The sequence below is a fragment of the Lontra canadensis genome, unplaced genomic scaffold (assembly GCF_010015895.1).
Source record: "Lontra canadensis isolate GAN:19392208 unplaced genomic scaffold, GSC_riverotter_1.0 scaffold12, whole genome shotgun sequence".
Lineage (NCBI taxonomy): Eukaryota > Metazoa > Chordata > Mammalia > Carnivora > Mustelidae > Lontra > Lontra canadensis.
The window spans coordinates 12,441,553-12,469,190 of NW_022631006.1; the positions used below are offsets into that span (position 1 = coordinate 12,441,553).

At 39.1% G+C, this 27,638-nt stretch overlaps 2 protein-coding genes and 1 non-coding gene across 3 annotated transcripts in view; 2 read left to right on the forward strand and 1 right to left on the reverse strand.

Annotated features, from left to right (window-relative positions):
* The window catches only part of SHC4 (SHC adaptor protein 4), a 131,430-nt gene that overhangs the window by 69,975 nt on the left and 33,817 nt on the right, over positions 1-27,638 (forward strand). Inside the window, exons 4-7 of the mRNA XM_032856551.1 lie at positions 3,549-3,668; positions 13,536-13,589; positions 17,824-17,875; positions 27,336-27,459. Of these exons, the coding sequence (XP_032712442.1) occupies positions 3,549-3,668; positions 13,536-13,589; positions 17,824-17,875; positions 27,336-27,459 (350 nt within the window). The remainder of the gene's footprint in view (positions 1-3,548; positions 3,669-13,535; positions 13,590-17,823; positions 17,876-27,335; positions 27,460-27,638) is intronic.
* Positions 1,750-1,855, forward strand: LOC116867570. The gene has a single exon (XR_004382619.1). It is a non-coding gene; the product is annotated as a U6 spliceosomal RNA (small nuclear RNA).
* EID1 (EP300 interacting inhibitor of differentiation 1) lies at positions 8,360-10,154 on the reverse strand. Its single transcript, XM_032856552.1, has one exon. The coding sequence runs from the start codon at positions 10,064-10,066 to the stop codon at positions 9,491-9,493; it is 576 nt and encodes a 191-aa protein (XP_032712443.1). The 5' UTR covers positions 10,067-10,154; the 3' UTR covers positions 8,360-9,490.

The window sequence follows — 27,638 nt, forward strand, 5'->3', positions numbered from 1 at the left end:
GGTGTTCTTGTTCTCTGTTTCTCTAACTAGGGGAATGTTGTTAGTTCATTCTACCATAGGAGCTGAAGTGCAGAATGGCCTCTACCAGTTGGCCTATCAGAAATGCACTGAGAGTTGGTCTTGTCTCTCAGATTTTTCTGACTTGTCTGACCTATGATGCCTTGAGCAACAGAATGGAGAGATCACCTGGGGTTTAAGTAAAAAAAAATCTGGGTTCCAGTTCTGGGTGTTTACTTACCTTTGAGCCTGGTATCTCCTCTCTCTGAGACCCCATTCTTGCTCCTGTAAAGTGAAGTTGAACCAGATGTTCAGTGTGGTACCTTCCAGTTTCAATATTTTATAATGTATCTATTCTGCATAGAATTTTTAGATTCCTTGGCCCATTTTCAAATGGAAATGTGGGTGCTGGTAGGGATGAGATAACACTAGTAGAAGGAACTTTTCCTGCTGAAAAATAGCATAAGATTTGATGTTACATAGACTTGGATTTAAATCCTGACCCTACCAGCTACCGTGTGATCTTGGACAAGTCCTTTCACCTTTTGGATCATTGGTTTCCCCATCTGTAAAATGGGAGAAAAGAGTACAAACTTTATAGAGTTGTGTAGAATTAAATGAAATGGTATCTATCATTTCAGTGTCTGGCATATATTAGGCTTTCAACAGCAATGGTAATTAGTATTATTGCTATTTAGTTTTAACCCGAGAACATTTAGTTGTTTTGGAATGTCCAAAGGGGTGGGGCAAAAGGTCTTCATAACTATGTAAATCATGGACTTGTAGATTGTTTAAGAGAGAAGGAATTTTTAGAGATCTTCCAGACCAACGCTCCCATTTTGCCAGCTGCTAGACTGGTTCGGAGGACATTTGCCTTGAGTCAATCAGATGATGAAGGTGAGAGACAGCAATAGAAGCCAGGTCTTCAGACTTCTAGCTTGGTTCTTTATTTCCATACCACCCTGCCTCATTCTTTATTATTCTTCATTATTTTGCACAGAGCTGAACCCAATGTCACCAAGGGTTACTCAAATGAGCCACATGGCATGGAAAAACACTGATAAGGGGCCTTTGGATCCTATTAGAACCCCCTATTTACTGATTTGACAAAACCCATGGCCCCAAAGTAGTTTCTGGCTTGCTCCTGCTTCTTGTAACCTCTGCAAATAAGATGTATTTACTGGGTGATCCCAACAAACGGGCTCACTCATGTAAGACTCTTATTTCAAGAATAGGGAGTTCACACCCCAAAACAAAGTAGAACAAAACAAATGAGGTTATCATCTTTCCAGAAAGTACACATGGACAGAAAAGAAATATTGAGTTAATTTCCTTTGATAGCTAGCATTTATTGCATACTTAATACATGCCAGGGACCCTTGGTGCACTATATATCTTTATACACTTTTTCTCCCAATTTAAAAAAATTGTGGTGAAATACGCATAACAAAATTTTAACCATTGTTAAGCGTACTGCTCAGTGATATTATGTACATTCACATCATTGTGCCACCATTGCCCCTGTCCAGTAAAATTGAAACTCTATACACATTAAACAATGACTTCCCATTCCACAATTTCTCTAGCCCTGATGGCCACCATTCTACTTTCTGTCTCTATGAATTTGACTGGTCTAAGTACCTCATCCCAGTGGAATCATACAGTATTTATCTTTTTGTGACTGGATTATTTCACTCCACATAATGTTCCCAACATGCATCTATGCTGTGGCATGTGTCAGAATTCCCTCCCATGCTCATTTTGGCAGCACATCTACTAAATTGGAATGATACAGAGAAGATTAGTATGGCCTCTGGGCAAGGATAACATGGAAATTCGTGAAATGTTCCATATTTTTTTAACTGGGTGGTGGGCATTAAAGAGGGCACTTGAAATAATGAGCACTGAGTGTGGTACAGAACTGATAAATCACTAAATTCTACCTCTGAAACTCCTAATACAGTATATGTTAATTAAATTGAATTTAAATTAAAAAAAAGACTTTCTTCCCTTTTTAAGGCTGAATACTATTCCATTGTATGTAAGTACCACATTTTGCTTATCCATTCATCTGTTGATGGATACTTGGGTAGTTTCTATGTTCTAGCTTTTGTGAATAACACTGCTGTGAATGTGGATATACAACTATCTATTCAAGTCCCTGCTTTCAGTTCTTGGGGGAGATAACAAGTGGTAGAATTGCTGGATCATATGGTAATACTATTTTTGATTTTTTTGAGGAACTGGGAATGGCTATCCTATTTTCCATAGCTGTTGTATTATTGTACATGTCTACCAATAGTATACAGAATTTCTATTTCTCCATGTCCTTTCCAACACTGGTTATTTTCTAATATTGTGGTTGTTTCTGCATTTGTTTTCTAGTAGTTGTTTTTCTATCTAGACTTTCTATTTCTTCATGATGAAGTCTTCATAGGTTTAATATTTCTAGGAATTTGTCTATTTTATCCAGGTACTCCAGTTTGTTAATGTGCAATTGTTCATAGCACTCTCTTATAATCCTTCTTGTCTCTGTTGAATTGGTAGTTATATTCCGCTTCCTACCCCCACCCAAACTTTTGTTCCTGATTTTAGTGCTTTGAATCTCCTTTCTTTTTTTCTGAGTCCATCTAGCTAAAGCTTGGTCAATTTTGTTGCTCTTTTTGAAGGACTAACTTTTGGTTTCATTGATTTTCTCTATATTCTTCTCGTCTCTGTGTCATTGATCTCTGCTCTAATCTTTATTATTGCTTCCTTCTACTAGCTTTGAATTTAATTTGTTCTTCTTTTTTTGAATTCCTTAAGTTGTAAATCTAAGTTCTTGATTTGAGAGCTTTCTTCTTTTTTAATGTATGTATTTGTGGTTATAAATTCCTCCCTTAGCTCCTCTTTCATTGTGTCCCGTATGTTTGGTATGTGTGTTTTCCATACCTTTTTTTTTTTTTTTTAATGATCACAAAAAACCTAGACAGCAATTCTTTCTTTTTTTAGACTGGTGTTCAAAGGGACTGGAGAGTTCAGCTAGCCCGAACTCTCATCCTTCCTTTCATTTAAATCAGACCCCTACTCCCAACACTTGGGGAGAAGGAAACGTACCAGAAAAGTTCTGAGGGCTCAGATTTCACTACTTCCTAAAAAATTGGGTGCATTCTATTTTTAAAACCTTTTTTTTTTTAGGGGCGCCTGGGTCGCTCAGTGGGTTAAGCCAGTGCCTTCGGCTAAGGTCATGATCCCAGGATCCTGGGATCGAGTCCCGCATTGGGCTCTCTGCTCGGCAGGGTGCCTGCTTCCCTAACCCCCTGCCTGCCTCTCTGCCTACTTGTGATCTCCGTCTGTCAAATAAGTAAATAAAATCTTTAATAAATAAATAAATAAATAAATAAATAAATAAAACTTTTTTTTTTTAAAGAAGGATTCCATCTTATCTGTTTTGTGTAAAGTAAAAGAGAGAGGAAGAGCATGTGTTTTGATCCATTTTTAATAATTAAAAGATTAATATTATTCTGTAACAAAATCCTTAACTTGAAGTGTTGTTTCGCTATTTTTTAAAGCCTCCGGTTAAGTTCCTATCAACAGTTCTTGGCAAAAGTAATCTTCAGTTTTCTGGAATGAACATTAAACTGACCATCTCAACATGCAGCCTCACATTGATGAATATTGACAACCAACAGGTAAGATCATGACGGTCATTTCAAGTTTAACATATCATGTATTTTTCTAGAAGAGTCAGCATAATCAAGAAAATAAAGTTTCAGACAGAGTGTGCCTTAAATTTAATAAGACACAAGGGGAAAAAAATCTGCCAAGGATTTATGCATAACAATAATTAGAACAACAGTATTATTAACCCATCACTGGCCATTAACTGCTTGTATACTTGCCTCTACATAATTGGCTTTGTAATAGGGACTAAGGTACAAATAACATCGTACAGAGCATTTGGTAGATCATATTCTTGAGTCACTTGTTTATTACTTTCCACCAGTGCTCCCCAAAAGGGAAAGCAATTCCATTTTCAGAATTAACAGACTGTGTGTTGGATGGATGGTGCAAATGAGGGACAGAGGGGAAGGGTGATGTTAGCAAATGTCCCTCATTTGCTAATATTTGCAAATATTTGCTAATATTCTAGCAAACTGAAATTTAAGCACAAAACATTTTCTTCCAGCTTTTAAGGTTGAAATGCTTTGTAAAATGTTATTACATAAACACTTTTTTTTCCTTCTTTGATGATTTATGTTACCATGGTATGCCTGAATTCTCACTGTGAACCTTATTTCTCAAAAAACAGCAATCCTGAAGCAAATATAGAAGATATACAGGCACTGGACTAAATGTGTACCTTCAACTAGGGCACTGTTTGACTTGCTTCCTGTTTTCTAAGCTAAATTCCTTATATCGGGTTATTTATGTGTGTTAGAGTCAAATTCTTCTTGGTTTAGTGTATTATGATTTGAGGTTCTTAGCACTTAAGGTTTTACTCTATGGAGTCCCGTTGATTAGGGACTCGTGGAAGGTTGAATGTGTAGTTGGCTGTGATAAAACACCCTTGAGCTTGGAGGTCACGTATAGGTTGAAATCCTGGCTCAGCCACTAACAAGCAAGTTACTCTACCACTCACTTTTCCTCATTAGTGAAATGAGATTATATTACCTATTCACAGAGTTTCTGAAAGGATGGATGTAGCAATAGTGTGTCTCATTGGGTTATTTAGAGGATTAAGTAAGATCATCAATGTAAATCACTTAGCACAGCGCAGTACCTATTATTATTATTTACTTAAACATTTTTCCTATTTCCTTGAGACATTTTCATAAACTCGGTACTTGACAGGGAAAACAAAATTTAAGAACATAAAATTATAAAATTTTCAGTAACATATAAATACAGTTATATACATTTTTTTTTACTCCAAAGTTTTTGCCAAAAAATTCACTTGCAGTTTTGAGGGCTGCTTTATTTTCTAAGTTCAAAAGGAGAACAAAATATATTGCTTCCACAGTAGTATAAAACTCCATAGAGGAAAATGCTTAATAGGAAATATTTCAAAATAAATTCCTGTCTAGCTGGGCCCAGATTGATTATCCAAGAGAGGTGATATCATTAATGTATAATGACAGTAGAACATTTGAGGCTGTGCTTGGAAGATGCAACAAATCTACGTGGAAGGAAAACAGTTATTCAATCTTTCAGATGCTTTGCCCATAAGACATTTGTGAATGTAAAATTCATTTTTAGTTTTCACCCATGTGTATGGTACCAGGGGGTGCTTATTGCCTTGAGCTGTGAGATCTCATTGAGTAGAGAAGCACTTGAATTATCTCAGAATTTTGTAGAGGAGGAAGAGCAGGTAAATCTACAGTCGTCATGGTGATGGCCTTATGTGCAGAATATAATGAGCATTTTAAAAAATGTTTTTTTTCTGTGGGGTGACTGAAGGAGTGGGGAATTTAGGAAGAGTAGGGTTGTGTGTGGTAGAAGGCACAATTTATTCTCATTTCTTTCTCTTCTCTTCTTTCATTTCTCTTTCTCTTCTACTACAGTTTTTCTGGGCTACTGCAATTAGAGGGGGTATTGTCAAGTGCCCTTCATTTTTCTGGAGGAATAGAAGTAGGGACAGCGGGCATGGGTGGCTTCCACTACCCGTAGTTATAGCAATGAGTGCCTCTGAAGTGAGATTCTTTTCCTCACTGGTGGCATGGAATGGGAATGTGTTCAGCCCACTGCTGGAGTGAGGACCAAAGTTAGGATCTCATTGACCTCATACCCAGGTGCTGATTTTTAAAAATAATTTTGAACCATTCTGCAGGCCTAGGGGAAATGGCTTGGTGGTGGTCAGGGGGAGGGGAGGCATAAAAAAGATGTGTGACTGTGGATGCTTCACTCAAGCAGCTTTGTAAATCCCAACAAAAGGGCAAGTAAAGGGGTGCCTGGGTGGCTCAGTGGGTTAAAGCCTCTGCCTTCAGCTCAGGTCATGATCCCAGGGTCCTGGGATCGAGCCCCGCATCGGGCTCTCTGCTCGGTGGGGAGCGTGTCTCCCCCACCCCCACCACCTGCCTCTCTACTTGTGATTTCTGTCAAATAAATAAATAAATTCTAAAAAAAAAAAAAAAAAGGGCAAGTAAAATGTTCAAGGAATGAAGGCAGCAGAGAAGCAACCTTATAGATGTACATGAGAAATGATTTACTAATTGAATTCTCCTTAAAGAAAGCTACCTTTTGACATTCTAAGATAATTACCAAGAAATATTAATGCCTCCCCTGTCCCAACTTCTAAGCCATACTTTGGACTGAAAACAAACAAGTTTACAGATACATTCATAGATGACAGTATTTATGGGTCAGATGGTTCACATTCATCTTCAGCCGCTGAGAACATCTTCAGGAATACAACCATTCACTCCCAGAAAATGTCTCAAAGAACCTCAGAGGCAGAAAATAAAATATTAAACACGTAATGCTTGCAATTTTTAAAACTTACCTTATTTTAGGATGGAAAATACATTTTGCAAAAGCAAGTTTTAGAGATTTTTGTATATTCCTTGTTTTAAAAATTCAAGCAAGACTTGCCTGTCGTACTTTAAATATGTTAGGGGCTTAAGCAAAAAATGTCAGACTCGGTAGCTTCCGCTCCCACTATTCTTTACTCTTATCTATGATCCTACCATCAATTCTAACAGCTAGCAAAATGTTACTGAGAAGGGTAATATAGAGAAGGTAAACCAGGCAAAAAATGGAGACATCCTTTAGTCTCCATGAAGAGAGGCCAGGCAGGTAGTGCTTATTGTCCAGCTACAAGAAAAACAATGGCCCAAGCATAATGATAAATGGTGACTTCCACTTGGCCTCCATGTTGTGGAGACAACACTGGGAAACATGGTAGTACAATACCTTCCCCATGAAAAAGGAAATTGGATACCTTTTCCCATATAACTATGGGTCAAGGGCTACCTGATCAACTTTTGTGGAGGTAGAAAATGGAAATCTGGCAGTTTTGCGGCTCTCTCTGGATTATGAGATGTTGGTCTTTAATTAAGAACTAAAATTTTAAGCATGAGGCAAACAAAATAGATCTATGTCCTTAGGGCAGCCAATGTAGGACAATCTGATCTAAGCAAAAATTTATTATATGCATAGATCCAGAAAACTATCCACCCCCCCATCACCCTACATACTCATAAGCTTTTCAATGTTCCCTCTCCCCATTCCACATCCCCACCCTTTCCCCTGTTCACAAAATATGGAGCGGAATCGCTCTAGAATGCCTTTCTTTAGTTCCCATCAGCCCAGATTTGATCTAGGTTAGGCTGGTTTCAATTAAGTGTTAACTTTAACCTTTAAAACATGTGATTTTACACTTTCAAAGGGGTGTTAAAATGCTACCATTTTCTATCTTCAGTAAATACAAACAAGTATTAATTTCAGTGATCTCTCAGATTATGGTCTACTTTTCCAAGACCAGCAATCCAACCATCAACAGGGCTCCATAATGTTGTCCAGGTCTTTCTCCCCAAAATGAGCTTTCCAACCCAACAGGGAGTGGTTTTCTTTTCCTCTCCTCTTGCTCCCTACTCAGTCCCATAGAGGAACCTAATCACACTTCCTCATTGTTTTTTTTTTTCTATTTCCTGACATCTTTATCTGGAGGTACATGCAACTGGTCAGTTACCTGTGTCCTGGCATCCTATGTCCCACCCTCAAATTCAGTTAGTTCACATCATACAAGCAATTATCTATCCAGACTCATCGAGTTGCAGCTATAAGCTGTTTGAAAATGCAGTGAAAGTGAGGCATGGAATTGGCAGGATTCAGATGGTTAAGTACTAACATCTCACTTCTATTACTTCCCCATCTATCTGTCCTCTTCCTTACCAAGCCGGTATTTAAATAATTTTGATCACCCTTATCAGTCCTCTACTTTACAGAAAAGAAACTCCTTAAACTAAAAGATGACTGTAATATAAATAAGGCTGAGTTGTAGTAGGTTTTATGTGTCCTTTACTGCCATAAGGAGCAGATGGTACCTTTTTGTTGATCATCAGACCTACTGATATACAGTTTTACTGGGCACAGCTTTCTGACATAATTATTATTCTTATACAATTTCAGAGCCTTAAAAACCACAGCAACATGCCACTAATACAACAGGTTTTCTCAGGCTGGCAAATTCTTTTATAGGAATTTGCCAAGTTTAATATCCACAAGTTATTTTATAAATCAGGTATTTGAAGCTGGAGCACTTTCCCTTATAAACAGTGGTTAAATTTAAATCGTAAAGTGACTTCAGTAATAAAATAAAATAGCACAATACAATAAAAAGTAGTGTTTAAAGTATGTGAACAATACTCTTGGCCAAACAAAGTACACAGAACAAGAAATTTTATTATCTTGAATGCTGGTGCATAACCAATAACAAGGTTAATTAGAGGAGGAAACAGAGGGAAACTTCAGAAACTGAGGTGGATTTCTGGGCAGGTTTAAAACTTTTAAAGGTTGAGGGCATAATTGCTCAGTCTTTTTTTTTTTTTTTTTTAGATGTAGGGCTTTCCTTTTACTTGACATTTTTCTTTAACAGTTCTTATGTTATGAAGTTCGACCTAAGTCTTTCACCTGTAAAATTAAATGAAAAAAACAGAGCAAGTGAAACAATTTCTCTATTACGTAGGAGTATTAGAAATCGCTTGTTTTGTTCTTTCACATACATTTTCATGCCTAAATTTGATGTTTTATTATGGATGTTTCAATTTTTGAGTTTTAAAAATGGTAAGACAATGAATTTCCTTGAATTATAGATCACAGTAGCCTTATAAACGACCAAGATACATGTACAGACCAAATTTCAGATGCTCTTGAAAACACATTTTGAGATACAGCATACGTGATACATATTTCTTTTTGGGTTTGCTTATCTTTTGGGGATACTGAAGAATACCCAATTTATTTTACACTAAAAATTCAGCCTCTGATCACTAGCTTGGACGGACCACAAAGTAGAATCTTCAGAGTTCTCTCAAGAGGCTCTCAGTAGGCTTTCAGTCCAAATGATTCAGAAATCTTGAGTCCTAAATTGGATGTATTAGTACTTTTTCTTATGTAATTAATATCACTGGGGTCTTGTACCTGTTTGTCTTGGTCATAACTTATTCTTGCAAAACCATTCCTTACAGTGAAATGTGAAAGGTATTTTCCCCAATGCAAGGAAAATAATCTGGATCAATGACAAAGTCAAAGCCACAGGTGTTTCGGGAGCATTCTTGAAAACAGATTTCCACAGTCCTAAGATGTTTCTTCTCCTTCTTCTTTAACAATTCCTTTTCATAACTGTGCAGTCACTGCCCTATTATATTCTGCAAAACCACCACCACACGCAAAAAAAAAATTTTTTTGAGGATCCAGTTTTTCATTGGCACCGTACGATCTGGAATGAACCCAAAAGGCAGTGGAATGTTGGGTCTCTCCTCAAGTAGTTTCCTCCTCTTTTAACAGCATTTAATTACTCTCTATCAATAATCTCATCACAGCCGAGTTCTTCGGTCAGGCGATTGACAACCATAAGGGAAAAAAGCTCTTCGATAAAAGCCAACTGATCAAACGGGGTCTTCTCATAATGCATTTGAAACCCGCCATCCAGGGCTGCTTCCCTTGCTCTGGATGTTCTCAGAAACATCTTGTTGGCTTCTTCCAGGGCTGCAGATACTCTGTAGCCTGCGCCGCTCAGCTGCTCCTCTTCGGGATAATCAAAGTCGTCCTCCCAGTCATCAAATTCCTCGCCCTCGTCCTCGCTTTCCAAGTCAGGGCCCGCGAGCTGGCCCGGCTGCTCCCCAGGGCTGGGCCGCTGAGCAAGGCCTCGTCCCCCCTGCGGTTCCGCCATTGGCTGGGCCGCCTCCTCCTCCATGGGGCCTTCCTCCTCGAGCTGTGGCGGGGCCCCGATGCGGGAGGGATTCGGGGACGGCTCCCGGCTCCCGCTGCCTACCTCCATCTGCGGAAGGTCACCCTCGCCGGGCATCACGTCCATCTGCAGGTCGTTGCTCTCTTCATACAGCTCGGACAGCTCGTTCATTTCCGACATTGTCCAAGCAGCTCAAGCTCTTGCAAGGCGTTTTTGCAAAACCGGAGCTACGCGGCCGAGCGGTTCTGCGCGTGCGCCAACGCTGCGCGCTTGCGTGACCCCGTGCGTTTGCGCGACCCCCAGACTACGCCTCCCGCTTGGCGTGCCCCTCGGGTGGGAGCTGCGGGGAGGCGTGGTCCCCCTTTCGGTGGGTTCAAATTCCGTAGCTAGACCCCCGGCGTTTAAGAGTTCCTTAATCTGCGCTTTGCTTACCCGTTCTGCTGCTAATGATGCTGTGAACTTGAAAATACTGCACGTGGCCTCTGTAACAGCTTTTGGTCCTCCCCCTGCTCCTTCCTTCCCCCTTCTGCTCTCTCCTCCTGCTCCTCTTCCTCCCACCCCAGCAATCGCCTCTGCTCCAAGGCTTTAACCACCTTTCATCTATGCACTTCTAAATCCACACCTCCAAATCACAGTGTTCCCAGCCACACAACAACATACTGAGAGCTCATGCATTCAGCGCTTCTGTTTGCCCCATCTTAAAAAAAGTTAAATTCACAAATAAACATATTATCTATCTTAAAAAGATATATGCTGAAGAAGAACTTGGTTCCATTTATTTTCTCAGACGGTAACCTCCCACTATTATCAGTTTGGTGTGTATTCTTTAAATCTTTTTCCTTTGCCTTTATATGGCTCTTTACGTCCTCGTGGAAGAATCTTATTTTATGTGGGTGTTTTGTTTTTGTTTTTGCATGCCTTACATAACTGTCTTCAAATGATAAAACAAAAAGCCTCTCAGCAATGTTTTGAAGATTTAGCTTTCTTAGTATACATAGATTTTTTTTTCATAGCATGTCGTCTGTATAACTATAGTTGACCTAACTATGCGCAAAAAATTCCTATTTTTCGATATTATGAACTATGGGTAAATCACTTCCTCTAGATGTGATTTTTTCGGTATTATGAACTATGGGTACATAACATTTCTTTAGAATAAATAATCTAGAAGTGGAAAGGCATAATTGTAGGGTATGCGTACTTTAGTTTTAATACATAGTGTCAAACTGTTCTCCAAGATTGCTGTACAAATTTAAGATCCCCTCAGCGGTGTTTGAGAATATCCTTGCCACACATGGTTTTGTTGAGCAGTTTTATCAATTTAATGATATCTTGCTTTATTTTCCATAGCCTTGATTTCTTGGAGATTGAGTATTTTTCCAAGATGTTTATTGAACATTTGTGTTACTTAGGGAAATTAGCTGGTCTTATTTTTGGTTTATTTCTTTTTATTATTGATTTGTAGGAATTTCTTATAAACCATACGAATACTTTGTTTTACATGTTGCAAATATATGATCCCTACCTGTTATTATTTGTCCCATTTCAGGGATTCTTTTTTCTTTTTTAGTACCACAGCCTTAAAATGAGTTTTCCTGTAATCAAGTTGAAGGTTTTTTTTTTCTATATGTCTTTTTCTTTCTATTAATGTAGATTTTCCTACTTCACAGATCACAAGCATAGTTTTTTATTTGTCTTCTAATATTTGAGTAGATCTTTTTATGGATAAAACATTTATATAAATACTATGAGAACAGGATTCATTTATATATTTTTTACATATATTCAGCTAATTCAGCCAACCCCACTAATTTAATCACTGTCCTTTTGTTGGCTGTTTGGTGCCACATTTGTCATAGACTAAAAGACAATGAATGTGTGAGTTTGTTTTTAGACTCTGTATTCAAATGAATTTCTACAGTTTTATAGTATGTATTGCTGATAAAGAAAATCTTCTCTCTTTGTTCTTTAAAAAATTGCCTTAGTTTTTTGCACATTTGTTCTTCCATGTGAATTTTAGAAGTACCTTGAAATGTTATCTGAATGACATAGGTGGAATTTTTTTGGTGTTGCATGGAATTTACAGATTAATTTGGGGGAGAATTGACATCTTTATACAATATTGTCTTCTCATCCATAGAAGTGATATGTATCTTTCTCCTTGTTTGTGTCTTACTTATACCCTTCAATAAAGTTTTCTAAAAAGCCTTACATGATTCGTACTAGCTTTATACTTAGGTACTCTTGTAAAATAGACCCTTCACTGCAATACAATGTCTGATTAGCTATTGCCGGTAGGTAGGAATGACAGTTGATCTTTGTGTATTGATTTGTTTTTAGTAATCACTTTCACTGAAATATAAATATAGAAAAGTGCACAAGTTATAACTGTGCAGCTTGGTTATTACAAAATGGGCATATTTTGTGCAACCACTACCCAGCTCGAGAAACACCATTTGCAGTATCCCAGAAAACCATTTGCTTTTTCTTCCTTTGCCCCACTATCGCCACCATCCTGATTTCAAACAGAATAAAATATTTTTGCCTGTTTTGAACTTTAAAGAAACTAAACCATGCAGTGTGTATTCTTTGTGTCTGGCTTCTTTTGCCCAAGAAATATGTTCTTTGCTACATAGTAGTCCATTGTTTGAATATCACAGTGATCATCATTGAGATTGTTTCCTGTTTGGGAGTATTACAAACAGGGCAGTAATTATCTTTCTTGAGAAGATCTTTGGTGCATATATTTACGCCATCCATTGGAATACAGCTAAGAGTAGAGTTGCTTGGCCATCTTATGTAAGCAGAATTGTATATAGGTTAAGTTAAACAATTCTGAAGATGAGATTAGCTAACTCATGCACAGCTGGTATTTCCATGAACCTTCAAAAGAGTATGAGAAATACTTCTCTGTAAATTTGTCAGTACACTGTGGTTTCCAAACAAGCCTAAACTCTCAAGTGAAAGAGATCGTCTTCTTTGCTAACTAATGCAGTTCACTTGGATAGTCTACTTCATATTGAAAACCTTAACCTTAGAGCCTTTTGGTGGTGAAGGACTGAAACTCAATTCAGACTAACTTGTGTAAAAATAAATAAATAAAATAGAAAAATGCATAAAAAGATAAAGGGGGAAATGTGTTGGTTGAAATGATGGACTAAATGTTACCCCCAGTTTTTTGTGTTTTTGTTTTTGTTTTTTTTTTAAACTCTCAGCTCTGATATTCTCCAGAGGGAAAGCTTCATTTTTCCATCAGGCTTTTCCCAGATGTCAGCAAAAGATGGCTCCCAGAAGCTTTGGACTTAAACTAAGGCTCTTAATGGCAAAGAGAGGTGCATTCCTTCCTATTATCAATTTCACTTCCTCCCCTTGATATTGATTGGCTTTGCTTTATCAAGAGGGTAAAGCCCATTTTGGGGGCTAGGCTTGGATCGTGTGTCCAGCCATAAGGAGAGGGGCAGAGAGATCGGCATGTCAAACCTACTTGAACCTCATGAGATTGTTACAGAATGGGGATGGAGGAGTTTCAAAGATGCTGAGCAGGCAGAAACGAAACATACAGCTGTATCTCCATCACTGTTAGATTGTATGTGACCGGTCATAATTAATTTGTAGCATCATACATGTTTGATCTGTTTATGTTTTACAGATTATTGCAAATCATCATATGCAGTCTATTTCATTTGCCTCTGGAGGGGATCCTGTAAGTATCGACTCATGAAAGGTCTTTTTGTAAGAGTTAAAAGAACTTCCATGTAGAGCATGTTAGCCACTATATGTCTTTTCCAGTGTTTTATTACAATTTGTGAATAGCTGTGTACCATCAAAGATTTGGCTTTGACAAAATATTTTCTGTTACTGATTTTTAAAATATTTGGATTAGTAGGGGAGCTAATAATATTTCATTGTGTTGTGAGTCATGGAGTTACCATCTGAAACTCTTCTTGTAGGTAACATTTTAGATGTTAAGTCATGAAAAACAAATATGTTATACATGTGTTGCCAGTCCTCCCTCAGCATTGTTCTTAACACAGAGTTCCAGGCAGAGCCTTTTTTTTTTTTTTAAAGATTTTATTTATTTATTTGACAGAGAGAGATCACAAGTAGACAGAGAAGCAGGCAGAGAGAGAGAGGGAAGCAGACTCCCTGCTGAGCAGGGAGCCCGATGAGGGACTCGATCCCAGGACACTGAGATCATGACCTGAGCCGAATGCAGCGGCTTAACCCACTGAGCCCCCCAGGCGCCCCCAGGCAGAGCCTTTTAAGCAATGGATTTGGCATATGAGGGGAAGCCTCGTTGCCATTCTGGCTGTCAACCAAGGCCACCAAGTCTAACCTAAAATGAGCAACCAGGTTTGCAGAAGCTCATGGAGGGAATGCTTAGCTAACAGGAGAAAACTGCAGTTCCTTCCTTCCCAGAGGCCACATTTCCCATGAATTGTGGAGACTGAGCAAGTGCTCGCTCTCCAAACCTACTTTATAGAGTAGAAGGTCATTCCCTGACTCCCTACTCCATCACTTCTGAAGCAGAGTGAAAAGAGAGAGGCGTTAAAGTTAGGAAGCTTGCGACTGACCAAGAAACAGATCTGTTTGAACTGGGGGTAGAGGGAGGATTTTGCTGCTCCATGGTATTGGGACATTTTTCTTCTCCCTGCAAACATAGAGAAGCTAGAAGTGGACTGAGTTTGATATTCATAAGGATTGAACATCAGTAAGGTCAAGAATTTAAGGAGAGCAAATATAGACCCTTCTTCCTGACAATGTATTACCTTCTTTTCTGCTAGAATTTATTATTAAATATTGTATCCTTTAGAAATAAGGGAATAAAATCCAGCATAATAGTGTTTTTTTTTTCTATCCACCACATTTAGTTTCTCACTTCCAACTGAGGAATCAAATAGAGGGTCATAAATTATAGGACATATAACTTAGAAATCTAAAAGAGGTATGGAATATTAGTGAAAACGAAATCTGGTGCTGATGTCACTGCCAGGTGTTGATCTCTATGTTAAATATTTAAAAGGAAAAATTATTGTCTATCCTAAAATGAAATGAAGTTCTGAAGTTACTCTGTTGTAATCATTGCTTCCCTTACTGGTATCTAAAGTAAGTGACTTCCTTCCCTTGGTTGTCGGTCTAACGTTTTTGTGCGTGAGATATATAGTTAAATGCCATTTAAATTGCCCTATTCTTTAAAAATTTAAGTAATTACTTGTCTTCACATTGGCTACCAGTGACTCAAAATATTCAAGCGTGTCAAACCTAAACATCCTGTCTTCAGCACTTATTTGAAGCATATGGAAGAAAAAATCCTATTTATGGGACGTCAAGTCACTGGGGGTTTTTTCTTTTATTAATGGAACTATTATTAGTTTTCCCTTTAAGCTTCTCTATTTTCTCAGCTTTCAATTTTGGGTATAGTTATTTGCAAATGAATATATTAGTTCCCTGGGCCTACCATTTAATTAATATGTAAACCAAATTTTAGGAGTTCTGCCTCTTCCCCAAGAGATTCCACAGATGGCTAAGTGTGGATTCATTAGCAAACAGGGGGCATGGGAGGTGTCTAGCACATAGCAGCGGCAGTGTGGGTCCAGTACTGAACCTGAGCTCCCATCCAGCCAGCCTTGTAATCTGGCCTTAACAGTGACAGCAAAGGGACATGTTTGGTAGCAGAGAGGGTTGACTGAATCCAGCCTGAAAAGGTCAGCATTGTCTCTTCTTTTCCTAACCTGTTATAGCTCAGTCATCCATAAAAGAACTCAAATACTATCCCTTAAGTTATGTAATGAGTTCTATGAGTGAAGTTTTAAAAATAATTATAGGTGTTTGCCCTAAAATTCCCTTTCACGTTACAAGGGTTGCTGTCATTTTATCATCAATATGCAAATCATCATTCACCTTTGGCATGCCCACATGAGGTCTGTCACAGTTCTCCAGAACCCTAATTCTTTTTAGATGGTCTTCACGTGCCATGAGTTCTTTAACTTACAGCCCACCAAAGCTCTGCCCTTACGAAAAACAAATGGGAAAGAATTTGTAGTGCTGTGGGGAAGTTTGTACCTACAGCTTGCAGGGGACCCCTGTGCTTTGTGCAACTGGGATAAAAGCCTACTATTTGAATTTAAAACAGAAAACAGGAGCCATTGCAAGAATTGGTATTCAGGGTCCCCCAGGTGAAATGCCAGGCTTTGGAGTCAGTGAGACTTGACTTATTTAACCTTTCCTAGCTCCAGGGCCCTCATCTCTAAAATGCGGAGTGACCACCCTTGCCTCACAGCATGTGAGAATAACATGAACTCAAGTGCGTAAGCTCCTCGCACTGTGCCTGGCACAGCATGATGGGAGATAGCTATCAGCACCCTTGCCAGCACATGGCCATAGCTTTGTTTGGGACACAGCTAACTGGGTGCAAGATTCTAAAAGTCTCCATGGCTCAGTGTGGTGCCTTTTTTTCAAACAGATTTCCTCCCAAGTTTAAGAAATCTGGCTATTCTTCCTTACCTCTTGACCTTTGCTCACCCTTACTTTTACTCTCTTCTCGAAGGCATTTACTTGTCTTCCTCTCGTCAGTCCTGAAGACAGTTCTTGGTAATGCTTCTGTATCTCTATATACTTTCTCCTTTTCAAAAATGCATTACAAGTATGTCACAAATATATTTTCTTGTATTTTTTCCATTATTTGGGCCTTTTAACATTCTTTAGATTCTCCCAGATGTTTACAATTGTAGAATTTTAGAACTATAAGACCGCTGGAGACTGTTGGAGGATGAGGTCCCACAACCTCTTTCCCATCATCCAGTGCCCCAGACAGTGTTGCTGGCATCCTGCCACCTCTTCAACTTTATAAATAGCAGCCAAGCCCCTGGCACTTGTGGCTTTGCTTCTAAATTCATATAAAACAAAGCTCATAGATGTGACCTTATTTATTTACAAGATATTTCAAACCTTTTATCTGTTAGCATAAGATAAATTTACTTAGGTGTTTGTTATTTTTTAAAATAACCGAAAACCAGTTATGCTGACCCTGAGATCTACTTCCTGCGTGTTTCACTGTGGGTTACTCAGTGATTGCCCTTGAGGGTATTGTACACGGGCTTTTATTTCCTGCCAGTTGATTGCATCTTCCCTCTGGAGAGTCATACTTCTAATCTGCAAATGGCATTGTGTGTATTTTTTTTTTTTCCCTGAGAACTGAGATAACAAAAAGCATCTTTAATTATTAAAATCTTACCACTCATCAGTTTACTGTTTCAATAAAAGTCAGAATTACCAAGTGGTTTTTGTTTGTTTTTACAAAGTCAGCCACACATCTTTTTGAAATCCTTGGATTTTTCATGGGTTCTCGTTTTCAAAAATGATTTTTCCTTTCTAGATACTGATCAAATAAATGCTTTGTATTTTTGCTTTGTTACTTCTTAAGTTAACTCGCACCGCACACAAGCAAGCTAACAACCACAAAACCCAGTGTGTCTCTGTAATTGACTTACTTTCTGACATAGATGGTGTCTCATGGGTCAACTGGGAGATCATGGCACCACCTCCTAGTTTGTGAGTCCTTCATGATGGCATAACCTCTGGTATGTCACCTGTCAACACAGGAGACACTCATGGTCCCTAACCATTTTTACAGAATGTATATCCTAATATATTCCCTGTCTAGATTCTCTTTTAGTCTCAGTGAAAAAGTATCACTCAGTCTGCCCTCAAATATTTAATTTTCAACTTCTCTCTCCGAGGGGCAGAGGATGTGGACTTCACAATGGCTGAACTACACAGTGTGTATTTATGTTCCCTCCTAGGATGCTTTGTTTTTCTCTTTAAGTAGAAACATTTGTATGTAAGTCCTTACCTCAGTATCATGTCCTAAATGTACTCTAATCTTTGAACAGTGCAATCCATTCATATTAAATGCAATCATTTTCCCTTTTTTATAGGATACTACGGACTATGTTGCCTATGTAGCTAAAGATCCAGTTAATCAACGAGGTATGGAAAGCAACTTCTAGATTTTCTTAAGAGCTGGTAGATAGTACCTTTAAAAAGGAACAAGCAGTTCTTTTCAATATACAAAGTGAGGATCACTAGAGTGGTATAATAGTATGTGAATTTGAGCTAAAATAAAAAGCCCTGCTAGCAGAACAAAGTAGAAAAGAAATATATAGTTGGGATTTAAATCCCAGTCATTTGAGGGACCCTCATACCAGAAAGCTTATTATCTATTTGTATAATCAAAAGAGAAGCTGTTTTGGCTATAATAGAAGGGGCTGTCTGCCACATCCCCAATGAATGAATGACTTAACAGAGGAGACCAAGCCAGTGAGGTTATTGGCCTGCATCAGGCTTGGCAAGTGTGCTTGTGTGCATGTGTGTGTGAATTTGTGTATGTGCACACATGTATGTGAGTGTATGTGTGTTGAGCCTGTGCATTTGTTGTCCAAAGAGTCTGGCATGTCACTTTGAGTATCTGGCTTCTTCTCATTTTGGGATTTCAGCTTAAATGTCTCTTCTTCCTAGAGATCTTTGACTGATAGCACCTCCTGTCTCCAGTAACATAACCCACCTTGCTGCATCATAATACTTTATTTCTCTTCTTAGTAACACTTAGCCCACATTTTTATTATTTTATTTACTTATTTGTGGATGTGTTTCATGTCTGTCCTTCCTACTGAAAGCTCCATAAGGGCAGGAACCCATCTACCTTATTCATTGTTGTTTCCAAAGGACTCATCAAAGAGCCAGGCACATAGGTGTTGCAACAAAAACAACTATCTTTGTTGAGTGTCTCAGTGAATGGAAGAGTTGAACTGATTGGATTTCTCATCACAGGATTTAGGAAGGTTGCCTAAGTAAACTCATCTCCCAGTGAAACATCGGGATAGGGGCCTGAAGTTTCTTAAGTCATTGGGCCTCTTTAGACAGACATGGTTAGTGCCGCTTCTCATCCCTGATTCCGAGCCATTTAACTCCTTTTTTTTTTTTAAATTTTTAAAGGTTTTTTTGTTTTGTTTTGTTTTGTTTTTTTAGAGAGAGAGAGAGAACATGAGAGGGGAGAAGGTCAGAGGGAGAAGCAGACTCCCTGTGGAGCTGGGAGCCTGATGTGGGACTCAGTCCTGGAACTCCAGGATCATGACCTCAGCCAAAGGCAGTGGCTTAACCAACTGAGCCACCCAGGCATCCCTTTTTTAAAATATTTTTTTTAAAGATTATTTTTTACTTAGAGAGAGAGAGAGTAAGAGCATCTCATTCCTCTTTTAAGGATGAATCTTAAGTTGCTTCTTCTCCTCAACTCGAACCTATTAGGGCAGCATCGTCTGCCACCCCGAGGAGAGAGGTTGACCCAGCACATTAATTAAGTACACGTGAAGTAGAATTTGGACATTCAGAGAGCCATACGACAAAAGGATGGAAGTGTACATGGCATGCTGGGGGTGGGACGGTACATGAATAGAACACATTTACTAGAATGCAGGTTGGTATGGAAAAAAGAATTCTGAGAGACATCCAGAGGGAGCCAGAATATAGCTGATAAGTAGGAACTTAATCTTCGAGTAAATGGGTGGAAAATGCTGTTTATAAAGCAAAGTTTCAGGAAGATTTATTTGGGACTAGAGTGGATGCAGAGAGAAACTTAAGGCAGAGATCTGTTTGGAAGCTATTATGATAGTCAAAAAGGAAATGACGAGGACCAGCTGCTGACACAGGACCTGGCACGTAGTCGATGAGCAGCAAATGCTTGCCAAAAGCACACGGCTCAGTGAGATGGAAAAGAAGAAACAGGTGACAAGAACTAAGCAATACTCCACTGAAACTGACTCACTGTAAACCGTATGATGAAGAATGGATAACCATCAAAGAGGAGGAGGAGAGACAGAAACTAGTGAAGGGGAACGGGGGTGTAGGAATGGAACACAACCAAAGATACCAGAAAAGAGCAACCTCTTTTAATTAAGCCTGAGTTTCCCAAGAGAATAACTGCATGCTATTTTGGGGAAGGGCTCTGAACAACAAAGCCTTTTCTCTTAACCTGAAAGGACAGGGTGAAAGGAAGAACGAATGATCAGGATCTTTAGATGTTTAGTAGCTTTGCCATCAGTCACTGTGTAGCTCAGGCATGTCATTCCTCTTCCGTGAATGCTGGTGACGTGTTCAAAGACCGATGCGAGTAGCTTGCTTTCTTCTCTGGGGAAACGGGTCTACCTAGAAAATAGATGACTTAGAAGCATAGGGTCTTTTTCTGGGTGCCTGGCTGGCTCAGCCTGTTAAAGCGTCTGACTCTTGATTTCAGCTCAGGTCATGATCTCAGGGTCCTGGGATCAAGTTGGCATCAGATTCTGCACTCATTGGGGGGGTCGGCGTGAGGTTTCTCTCTCTCCCTCTCCTTCTGTCCCTCCTCCGTGCACTCTCTCTAGAATAAATAAATCAGTCTTTAAAAAAAGAAACAGTAATTTTATTGGATTAAAAAGTTAGCATCTCCTCATCCTTATTGCTCCTTTTCCAGTCTCCTCCTTCCCTTTCTTATTTATCTTGGTTATGGAAACTTCCGTGAGAAGTCGCCCTGTTGTCAGCATAGCCCCCTGCTTGCACACCCCTCTAGTGTCAAATCCCTTCTCCTCACCTGAGCCCTGGGCTTTAATTTCTGCACAGAGGTGCTGACACAGCTTTCAAGCCTGCAAATAATTATGAATTACATACTAATATGAAAGGGGCTGAGCTAATCACTGTGGAGGTAAAACAATTCCTGGTCAGCCTGGGCTCATCATTTAGTGGGAGAGAGAACCTGGTGTGTTGGAGTGCATGGGAGAAGAGGAGGGCCCCGACAACAGCATGTGGACTCAGCAGGTGCTCTGTCAGGGCTTGTAGGAGAAGTGAGTCCAGGCCCAGGTGAAAGAGCCGTGTAATGAGAGCTAAGGGCTAGGTGTTTGGGTGTGTGAGTGTGTGTAAAGGTGGGGTTGCAGAGAAAGGAAGGAAAAGAAGTAGGGGAGCTTGGCTGAAAAGCTTGGCCTGAAACGGAGTGTAGAGGGCTTTGAATGATAGCCACAAGGTCACTGGGAGCCTCTGAAGATTTTGAGCTTTATAACCATTATTCTGGCTTCTGCCATTTTATTGAAATGGCAGAATGATAACTTTTCTGGCATTTGTTTTTGTGAAAGTGATACCAGAGGGCGGAAAACAGTCTGGAATTGTGGAGTCCGGTTCGGAGGACATCTCATTAGTCCCAGGCGGGAGTGGTACTGCTTACACTGGGGGAGGAAGGAACGTTTTGGACACATCTGTGAACTAATGGAAATTGGCAACAATTTAGATAGGAAGGTTGTCGAAGAAATAGAAATCAGATGTTCCTGAGGACTTAGATAGATATACAATGCAAATACCTCAATACGGGGGGGGGGGACTTGTAGTAAGTATATAATAAATGGTAACTATTATTATCCTGTGTGATATGGATTAGTGTTGCCATTAAAGAAGCAGGGATTATTACAAACTGGAAAAAAGACAATCTACTAGAGAAACGGGGAAAAGATCTACCATTTATTGCATGCTTGCCACATCGCAGGCATTGTCTCATTTCATCCTTACAGCAACCCTCTAGGGCCGGTATTAATTTATTCTTTATTATAAAAGCAAACACTGGCATTGAGAAAGTGAGATTGTTTTCTTAAGGTCAGCCATCAACTTCCGAATCAACTTCCAGGTTCTGAGCACACCTTTACAAAAGAACATTACAAGGCACTGAGAAACATTTAAAAAAATTTTATAGGTTTACTAGCTATGTTGTTAGCAATCAAATTATCATAGATATCGTATCTCATCTTCAAATTTCAAATATTGAAAAAAGGTAAAATGGGTTTAAAGTAGTAGTTATTCTTAACAATGCCAGCAGGAGCGTGGATCCAAACGTTTTGGAGAGCAAGCTGACAATTTGCATCCAAAGACTTAAAAAAGTAAATACTTTTGAACCAGCAATTTAACTTCCAGAGAAATAATTAGGATATGCACAAAGATTAAGCAATAAAGATCATTGTCATATATTATTTATATAATAGAAAAACTGTAATTAATTCAATATTCATGAATAGCAAATTATGTAAACGAATCCATAGAATGTACTGCCACGGCAGCATTTTTAAAGCTAGTGTTACAGAAGAATAAATAATAACCTGGGGTAAATGTCGACAGTGTTATCAAGTGCAAAAAGCAGATTGTGAGAAGTGTGTGTAATATGACCGCAGGTAATTTTTTGGGGATAGATATACTTAGAAAAAGATTGGAAAGAAAAAGATGTCAAAATATTAATAGCAGTAATCTTTAGGTAGTGAGACATCATTTTTTTTCTTGGTGCCTTTTATTTTTTTAAAGATTTTATTTATTTATTTGACAGAGAAATCACAAGTAGGCAGAGAGACAGGCAGAGAGAGAGGGAAGCAGGCTCCCCACTGAGCAGAGAGCCCGATGTAGGGCTCGATCCCAGGACGCTGAGATCATGACCTGAGCTGAAGGCAGAGGCTTTAACACACTGAGCCACCCAGGCGCCCCTCTTGGTGCCTTTTTATTTTCTAAAACTCCTGCAATGAATATTTATTATATTTGTAAAAAGAAAAAAATTATCTAAATCCTTGAATAAATTTTTTAAAAATGCTGAAACCAGAAAGAAGATGTTATAGAATTACATAATGAGTTTGGTTCATGTAGGGGAAATGTTTAGTAGGCAGGAGAAGCTCAAGGTTGGGAAGGGGGAAAGTAGGGGGAAATGAGGGGGAAAGGAATGGGAGGATGGGAGGATGGGGATTGGGGGAGACAGAGATAGAGACAGAGACCAGGCCTTCAAGTTCAGGTTTGGGAAAACTGCGACTTCATAGCCCTAAGAGTAAGATCATTGAAGGAGAAACCTGGAAAGGAGAGGGCCGAGAGTCTCAGGGAGTAGAAGTCAGAAGAGACTGTGAAAAGCCAGAGGGGTAGGCAGGGGAAGGAGAGAAAGTCAGGAAATGAGTATCATCTAAGAAGGAGGGAGAGCGCATTTCTCTGGGAAAAGACATCCCAGAATAAGACACCTCAGAACGCCACATACTGAAAAGGAGTTATAGGGGCAGTGAAGGCGGAAAATGCCCTTCTGTCCAGCAATTAGCAGGCTATTGTTCCCCCTGGGAAGCACAATGTCAGTGGATGGGATAAAGGGCAGGAGGCCAACCTCAGGGATGAGGAAGAACATAGATAGCCCAGCAGTCAGGGGAAACCAGGGCTCAGTGCTAAGAACCCTGAATGTTCCCACTGCTTCTTGTTTGTTCAGTTCAGTTTTAGCATTAGTATACTCAAGTCAGGGCAGTGGTCACTTTTTCCCATCTTGCCTAGGACCTGTTAGTGAACTCCACATTTTATGAAATGCCTTTTCTGTAGAAAAGGCTAGTTACTCTAAGAATGTTTTGAGTTTACTTAGTGACGAATACAGCTTGCCCCTGTAATTGCTGTGAATAGGATTTCCGTATTCTCTTCACCTCTCACTTCTCTCTTCACCTCTCACTCCAAGTGGGTAGTAGTCCAGGAAGGTTTAAATATTTTCTCTGTATCTAGTATGTGAAGAGGCCCCAGTTTACATAGGAACAGGAAGGCCATGGTTCTCAGTCTCTGAAGAAAGTTAAAAAAATATTTTTAAAGACTGTAAAAACAATTTAAATTAACCTATTTGCTTATATTTGTGGTTATGGTTATAAAATATATGCACGACTGCCCTGGTGACATCAGTTAACTGTGGACTGACTGGCTAGCTTGCCTCTTTGGGCTAGTTTTTTCCTAGGCGTGGAGGGCTCATTGTTTCGGTACTACAGCACCATCTGGTGGTTGATCTGAGGTCCTGCACTTTTGAATATTGAGTTTATTTAAAAAACAAAAACAGAAACAAAATAATAATTTTTAAAAACCCGGGTCTGTTAAAAATAAATGTGAACTAGTAAAGAAAGGCCTGTTATCCTCTAAGAATAGTTCTCAGCCTCTTTTCCATGAATATTCAATTAGGAAACCAAATTTTAAAAATTGAAGCCTATGCATCTAAGATTTTTAAAAATCCTCCTTAATGTAGTACTTGATACCCAAAGGTAGAATTATGGGTCTGTCTGGCTTCAGTTGGAATGAAAAGAACCCATATTTGCATCTGATTCCATCTCAGGCCTTCATGCAAAGTTACCGTATCATTGGAAAGCCACATTCCTTTTTTGGCCCTTGGGACTTTTCATATACTTGTCTTTCCTTCCACTCTGGCTGCTTATCCAAGCTTTTGGAGATGGGTCTAACCCTGAGAAATGGGCACATTTGTATGTGATTCAAAGCCTATCTGTATGTTGGCCCATGACCAACCTCAAAAAGAACCAAGACAGTGTTTGCAGAGCAGCATGTCTGTGAGTAGCAACAACAGCACTGTGTGTGTTCGCTGAAGGTAGGGAGGCAGCATAGGATATCTACACAGGGTCAGCCTTTATGTCCAGTGTCATTCCTTTCATGGTGATGGGCACCACTCTTTGTTTTCTACTGATTCTTCTCAAAAGAGTAATATGGCAGTAATGAGGTTATCCAAAGCAAAGCAGAAACATGTTGAACAGGACCAAATCCTCAAAGTATCAGAATCAGAAGAGTTGAGAGAAGTAAAAACATTTTAGAAGAATGTGAGAAGTGGTGGTGGGTTTGGTAGTTCCCTTCCTTGCTGAGGACCCGCAGGCCACATGCCTGTTCCTCAGAAGGCTGAGCCTGTGACAGAGGGAGGTTAGGATCTCTATAAAGCAACAAGGGACTTCAAAGATCACTAGTGCCTTGTCTTGGCAGGTCAAGTTATTGCTGCAGAGTAACTCGTTCAGGGTCACACAGACTATGGCATAATTGGAATTTGAAGCTGAAATCTTTCCATGAAGTTCTTTGAAGTGTTTTTGTTTTCTCATCCCTTTAAAGGGAGATATACTCATTTTTTCTTTGTGTGTATAGATGTATGTACGTTTGTTTGAATTTCCTGCCTTTCTCATTATCTTCCTTATTTTCGTCTTCTCCTGAACCTAAGAAAAATATAAAATGAAAAAAAAAACATTTACTATATGTTGATATATATCTGATATTGACTTTATTTCAAATTGGACCAGAAATTTATGAGACGAAAAACAAAAGAATTGCCTTTTCTTATCTTAAGGTAATACAACTTCTCTTTGCTCAGCTGGAGGGCACTTTCCAAGGGCACTTTGTACGTTGAAGGCTGTCTCCAAGAGCAAAGCGAGCAGTGATTCGTACTACTCAGTGGCTCGAAGAACCTACCTCACTATGGGACTCACTGCAGGTGTCAGTCAGATCAATGCAGTTGAAGACAACTTCTCACACTAGATGTGATTCAGGAAGATCAATATGTATTCAATCAACACAATTTTTTAAAACACCTTCTATGTGTTGGTCATGTGTGACCAACTACTGCAAAAAAAGGGCAATTTAAAATTCAAGTTTAAACATAGATAAAACATTTTCCTTTATCCTTATATCCAATATCCTTAGAAAGGATATACATTTATAGATGTTCTTAACTGGGATTTGAAACTAGAATTAGCTCCAAAGTCTATATCAGGATCCAAGCTGGTTCTTTAAAGGGACAACCTTATAAGAGATGGATAATTCTTCTAGAGATTGGACACCTCAGCATTGTTTGATTTAGTAAAACCACACACACAAACACAAGCCTTCTAAAAATATTTAAATCCTTTATTTTATCATTTTTTAAAAAAGAGTTATTTATTTATTTTGGTGAGAAAACACAAGCAGGAGGGGGAGAGGGAGAGAGAATCCCAAGCAGTCTTGAGCTCAGCGTGGAACCCGACCTGGGGGCTTGACACAGAGTGCCATTCAATGATCCTGAGACCATGAGCTGAGCTGAAACCAAAAGTCAGATGTTCAGCCGACTGTGCCACTGAGGCAGCCCTTCATTTAAATCCTTTAAATGAAAGTCAAGTTAGTTCCTGAATGAGAATTATCTGGAGACTCCTTGAGATAAGTATTAACATAAGGCTAAGAAAAGACACAGTTGTAGGTTCTACTATTACATACTGGTATAGGCTCTGCGAATTCTATCAGATGTAAATGAATTGCCTTTTACTCTAAATAGATAACAAAATCCTTTCCAGGACAACACGAGCATAAAATCGTGCTTCCAAGTCAGCACAGTTAAATCATTCTATAAAGGCATCTCTCTCCCCTCTCCTGTGGTGTCCCCTTCAGTAATGTGCCCCAGTGTTGGTTTCACTGCTCCCGAGATCCATGAAACTCCCCAGGCATCTCCTCTCATTCCTCATGCACTTGCTTAAGCCTTTCTATTCTTAGAGAATAGCCAGCAATTTTTCTAACACTCTGGTATATATTTAACTGTTATCAGAGCTTTTTCTCATCCCTCCATGCTTCAGGCTATCCAAGCCAATATATTTTTTTAAAAAGTATTATTTCTCCTGGGACTTATTGCCTCCATATTAAAGTCATCCTTAGGACTTTGTCTAAGCCATCCTTATGACACTTACATTTCAATTAAATCTCCATTCTGCAAGGCCCTAAGCAAGATTCCATACTCTCACCAAAGCAAGAGTGATATTCCATATGGTGGAAGGTGAATTTATAGTCCCTGAACACAAGTTCCTGGTTCTATGTGGCAGCAGATCTGCTCGTTTGTGATACTCTTGTCAGCTTCACCCGTCCTAATTTATTTCTGTAAATTACTTGTGCAAATTTCATTTCCCCCTTCCCAGTAGCTGCTTCTCAGAGAAAATACCTAATAAAAAATTTAATATCTTTTGGTCATCATCACAAAACTTGCTTTAAAAAAAAAATCTTGTTTTTGATACTTGATGGAGATAGTTCTTTAGTAGGATTTTGAAGACAGGGATCACCACACCATCGCTGCTTTATAGCAGCAATGACGAGGCAAAGGGGTGTTATAAAAGCTCCTGTCTTCACCAGCAGCTCATCCCCCACTTTGAGGGGAGTGGGGTGTGGGGAAGTCAGGGGGAGGTTTGGAAAGTTACATTTTTGCAAAGACAAAGTACCATGCAAAGACGACAGCTTGAGCCTCATCTTCCTGCCAGATTGCTGCCCTAAGCGTCTCCTGTATTGAATTCTAGAACTAACATTTAACTCGAGTCACATTATTGGTTAAGATCAGTCTAGTTTTATAAAAGAGAGGGTCCAAAAACCTATCTTGAGACCAGAATTTGTCGGTGTTCTGAGATATTTAAATGGAGAATACAAACGTTTCTTCTCTTTGATGCATATGAAGTAGGAGGTACTCTTTTCCGCCCCTGGAAGGCTGAAGAGTGCTTGTAAACCTGTTCCCTTTTACTCAGTTAAAAGTTCACATTATGAAAGTATTTTAACTTTATATAACCTCTTCTTGTTGAAAATTTATGACAGTTTTTTTTCTTTGTTTTTGTATACCCTCTTGCAGCCTGTCACATATTGGAATGCCGCAGTGGGATGGCCCAAGATGTCATAAGCACCATAGGGCAGGCTTTTGAGCTCCGGTTTAAACAGTATTTGAAAAATCCTTCTTTGAATACTTCTTTTGAAAGGTCAGCCAAGTGTTCTATAATTACTTGACTTACTGTATTGATTCTGTTTTATTTTAAAATGAATTTTCAAGCTCATAAAATGGATCATTTCTTTTCTTACAAATAGGCAGTTTCAGTACAAACACGTAATGGCATTTTCTATTTTCCTTCCATTTATATTTGTCCAGATATTTCCTCTT

Bases quoted from the DNA above. Each gene is read 5' to 3' on its own strand.
- EID1 (XM_032856552.1), bottom strand. From the start codon at position 10,066: ATGTCGGAAATGAACGAGCTGTCCGAGCTGTATGAAGAGAGCAACGAC.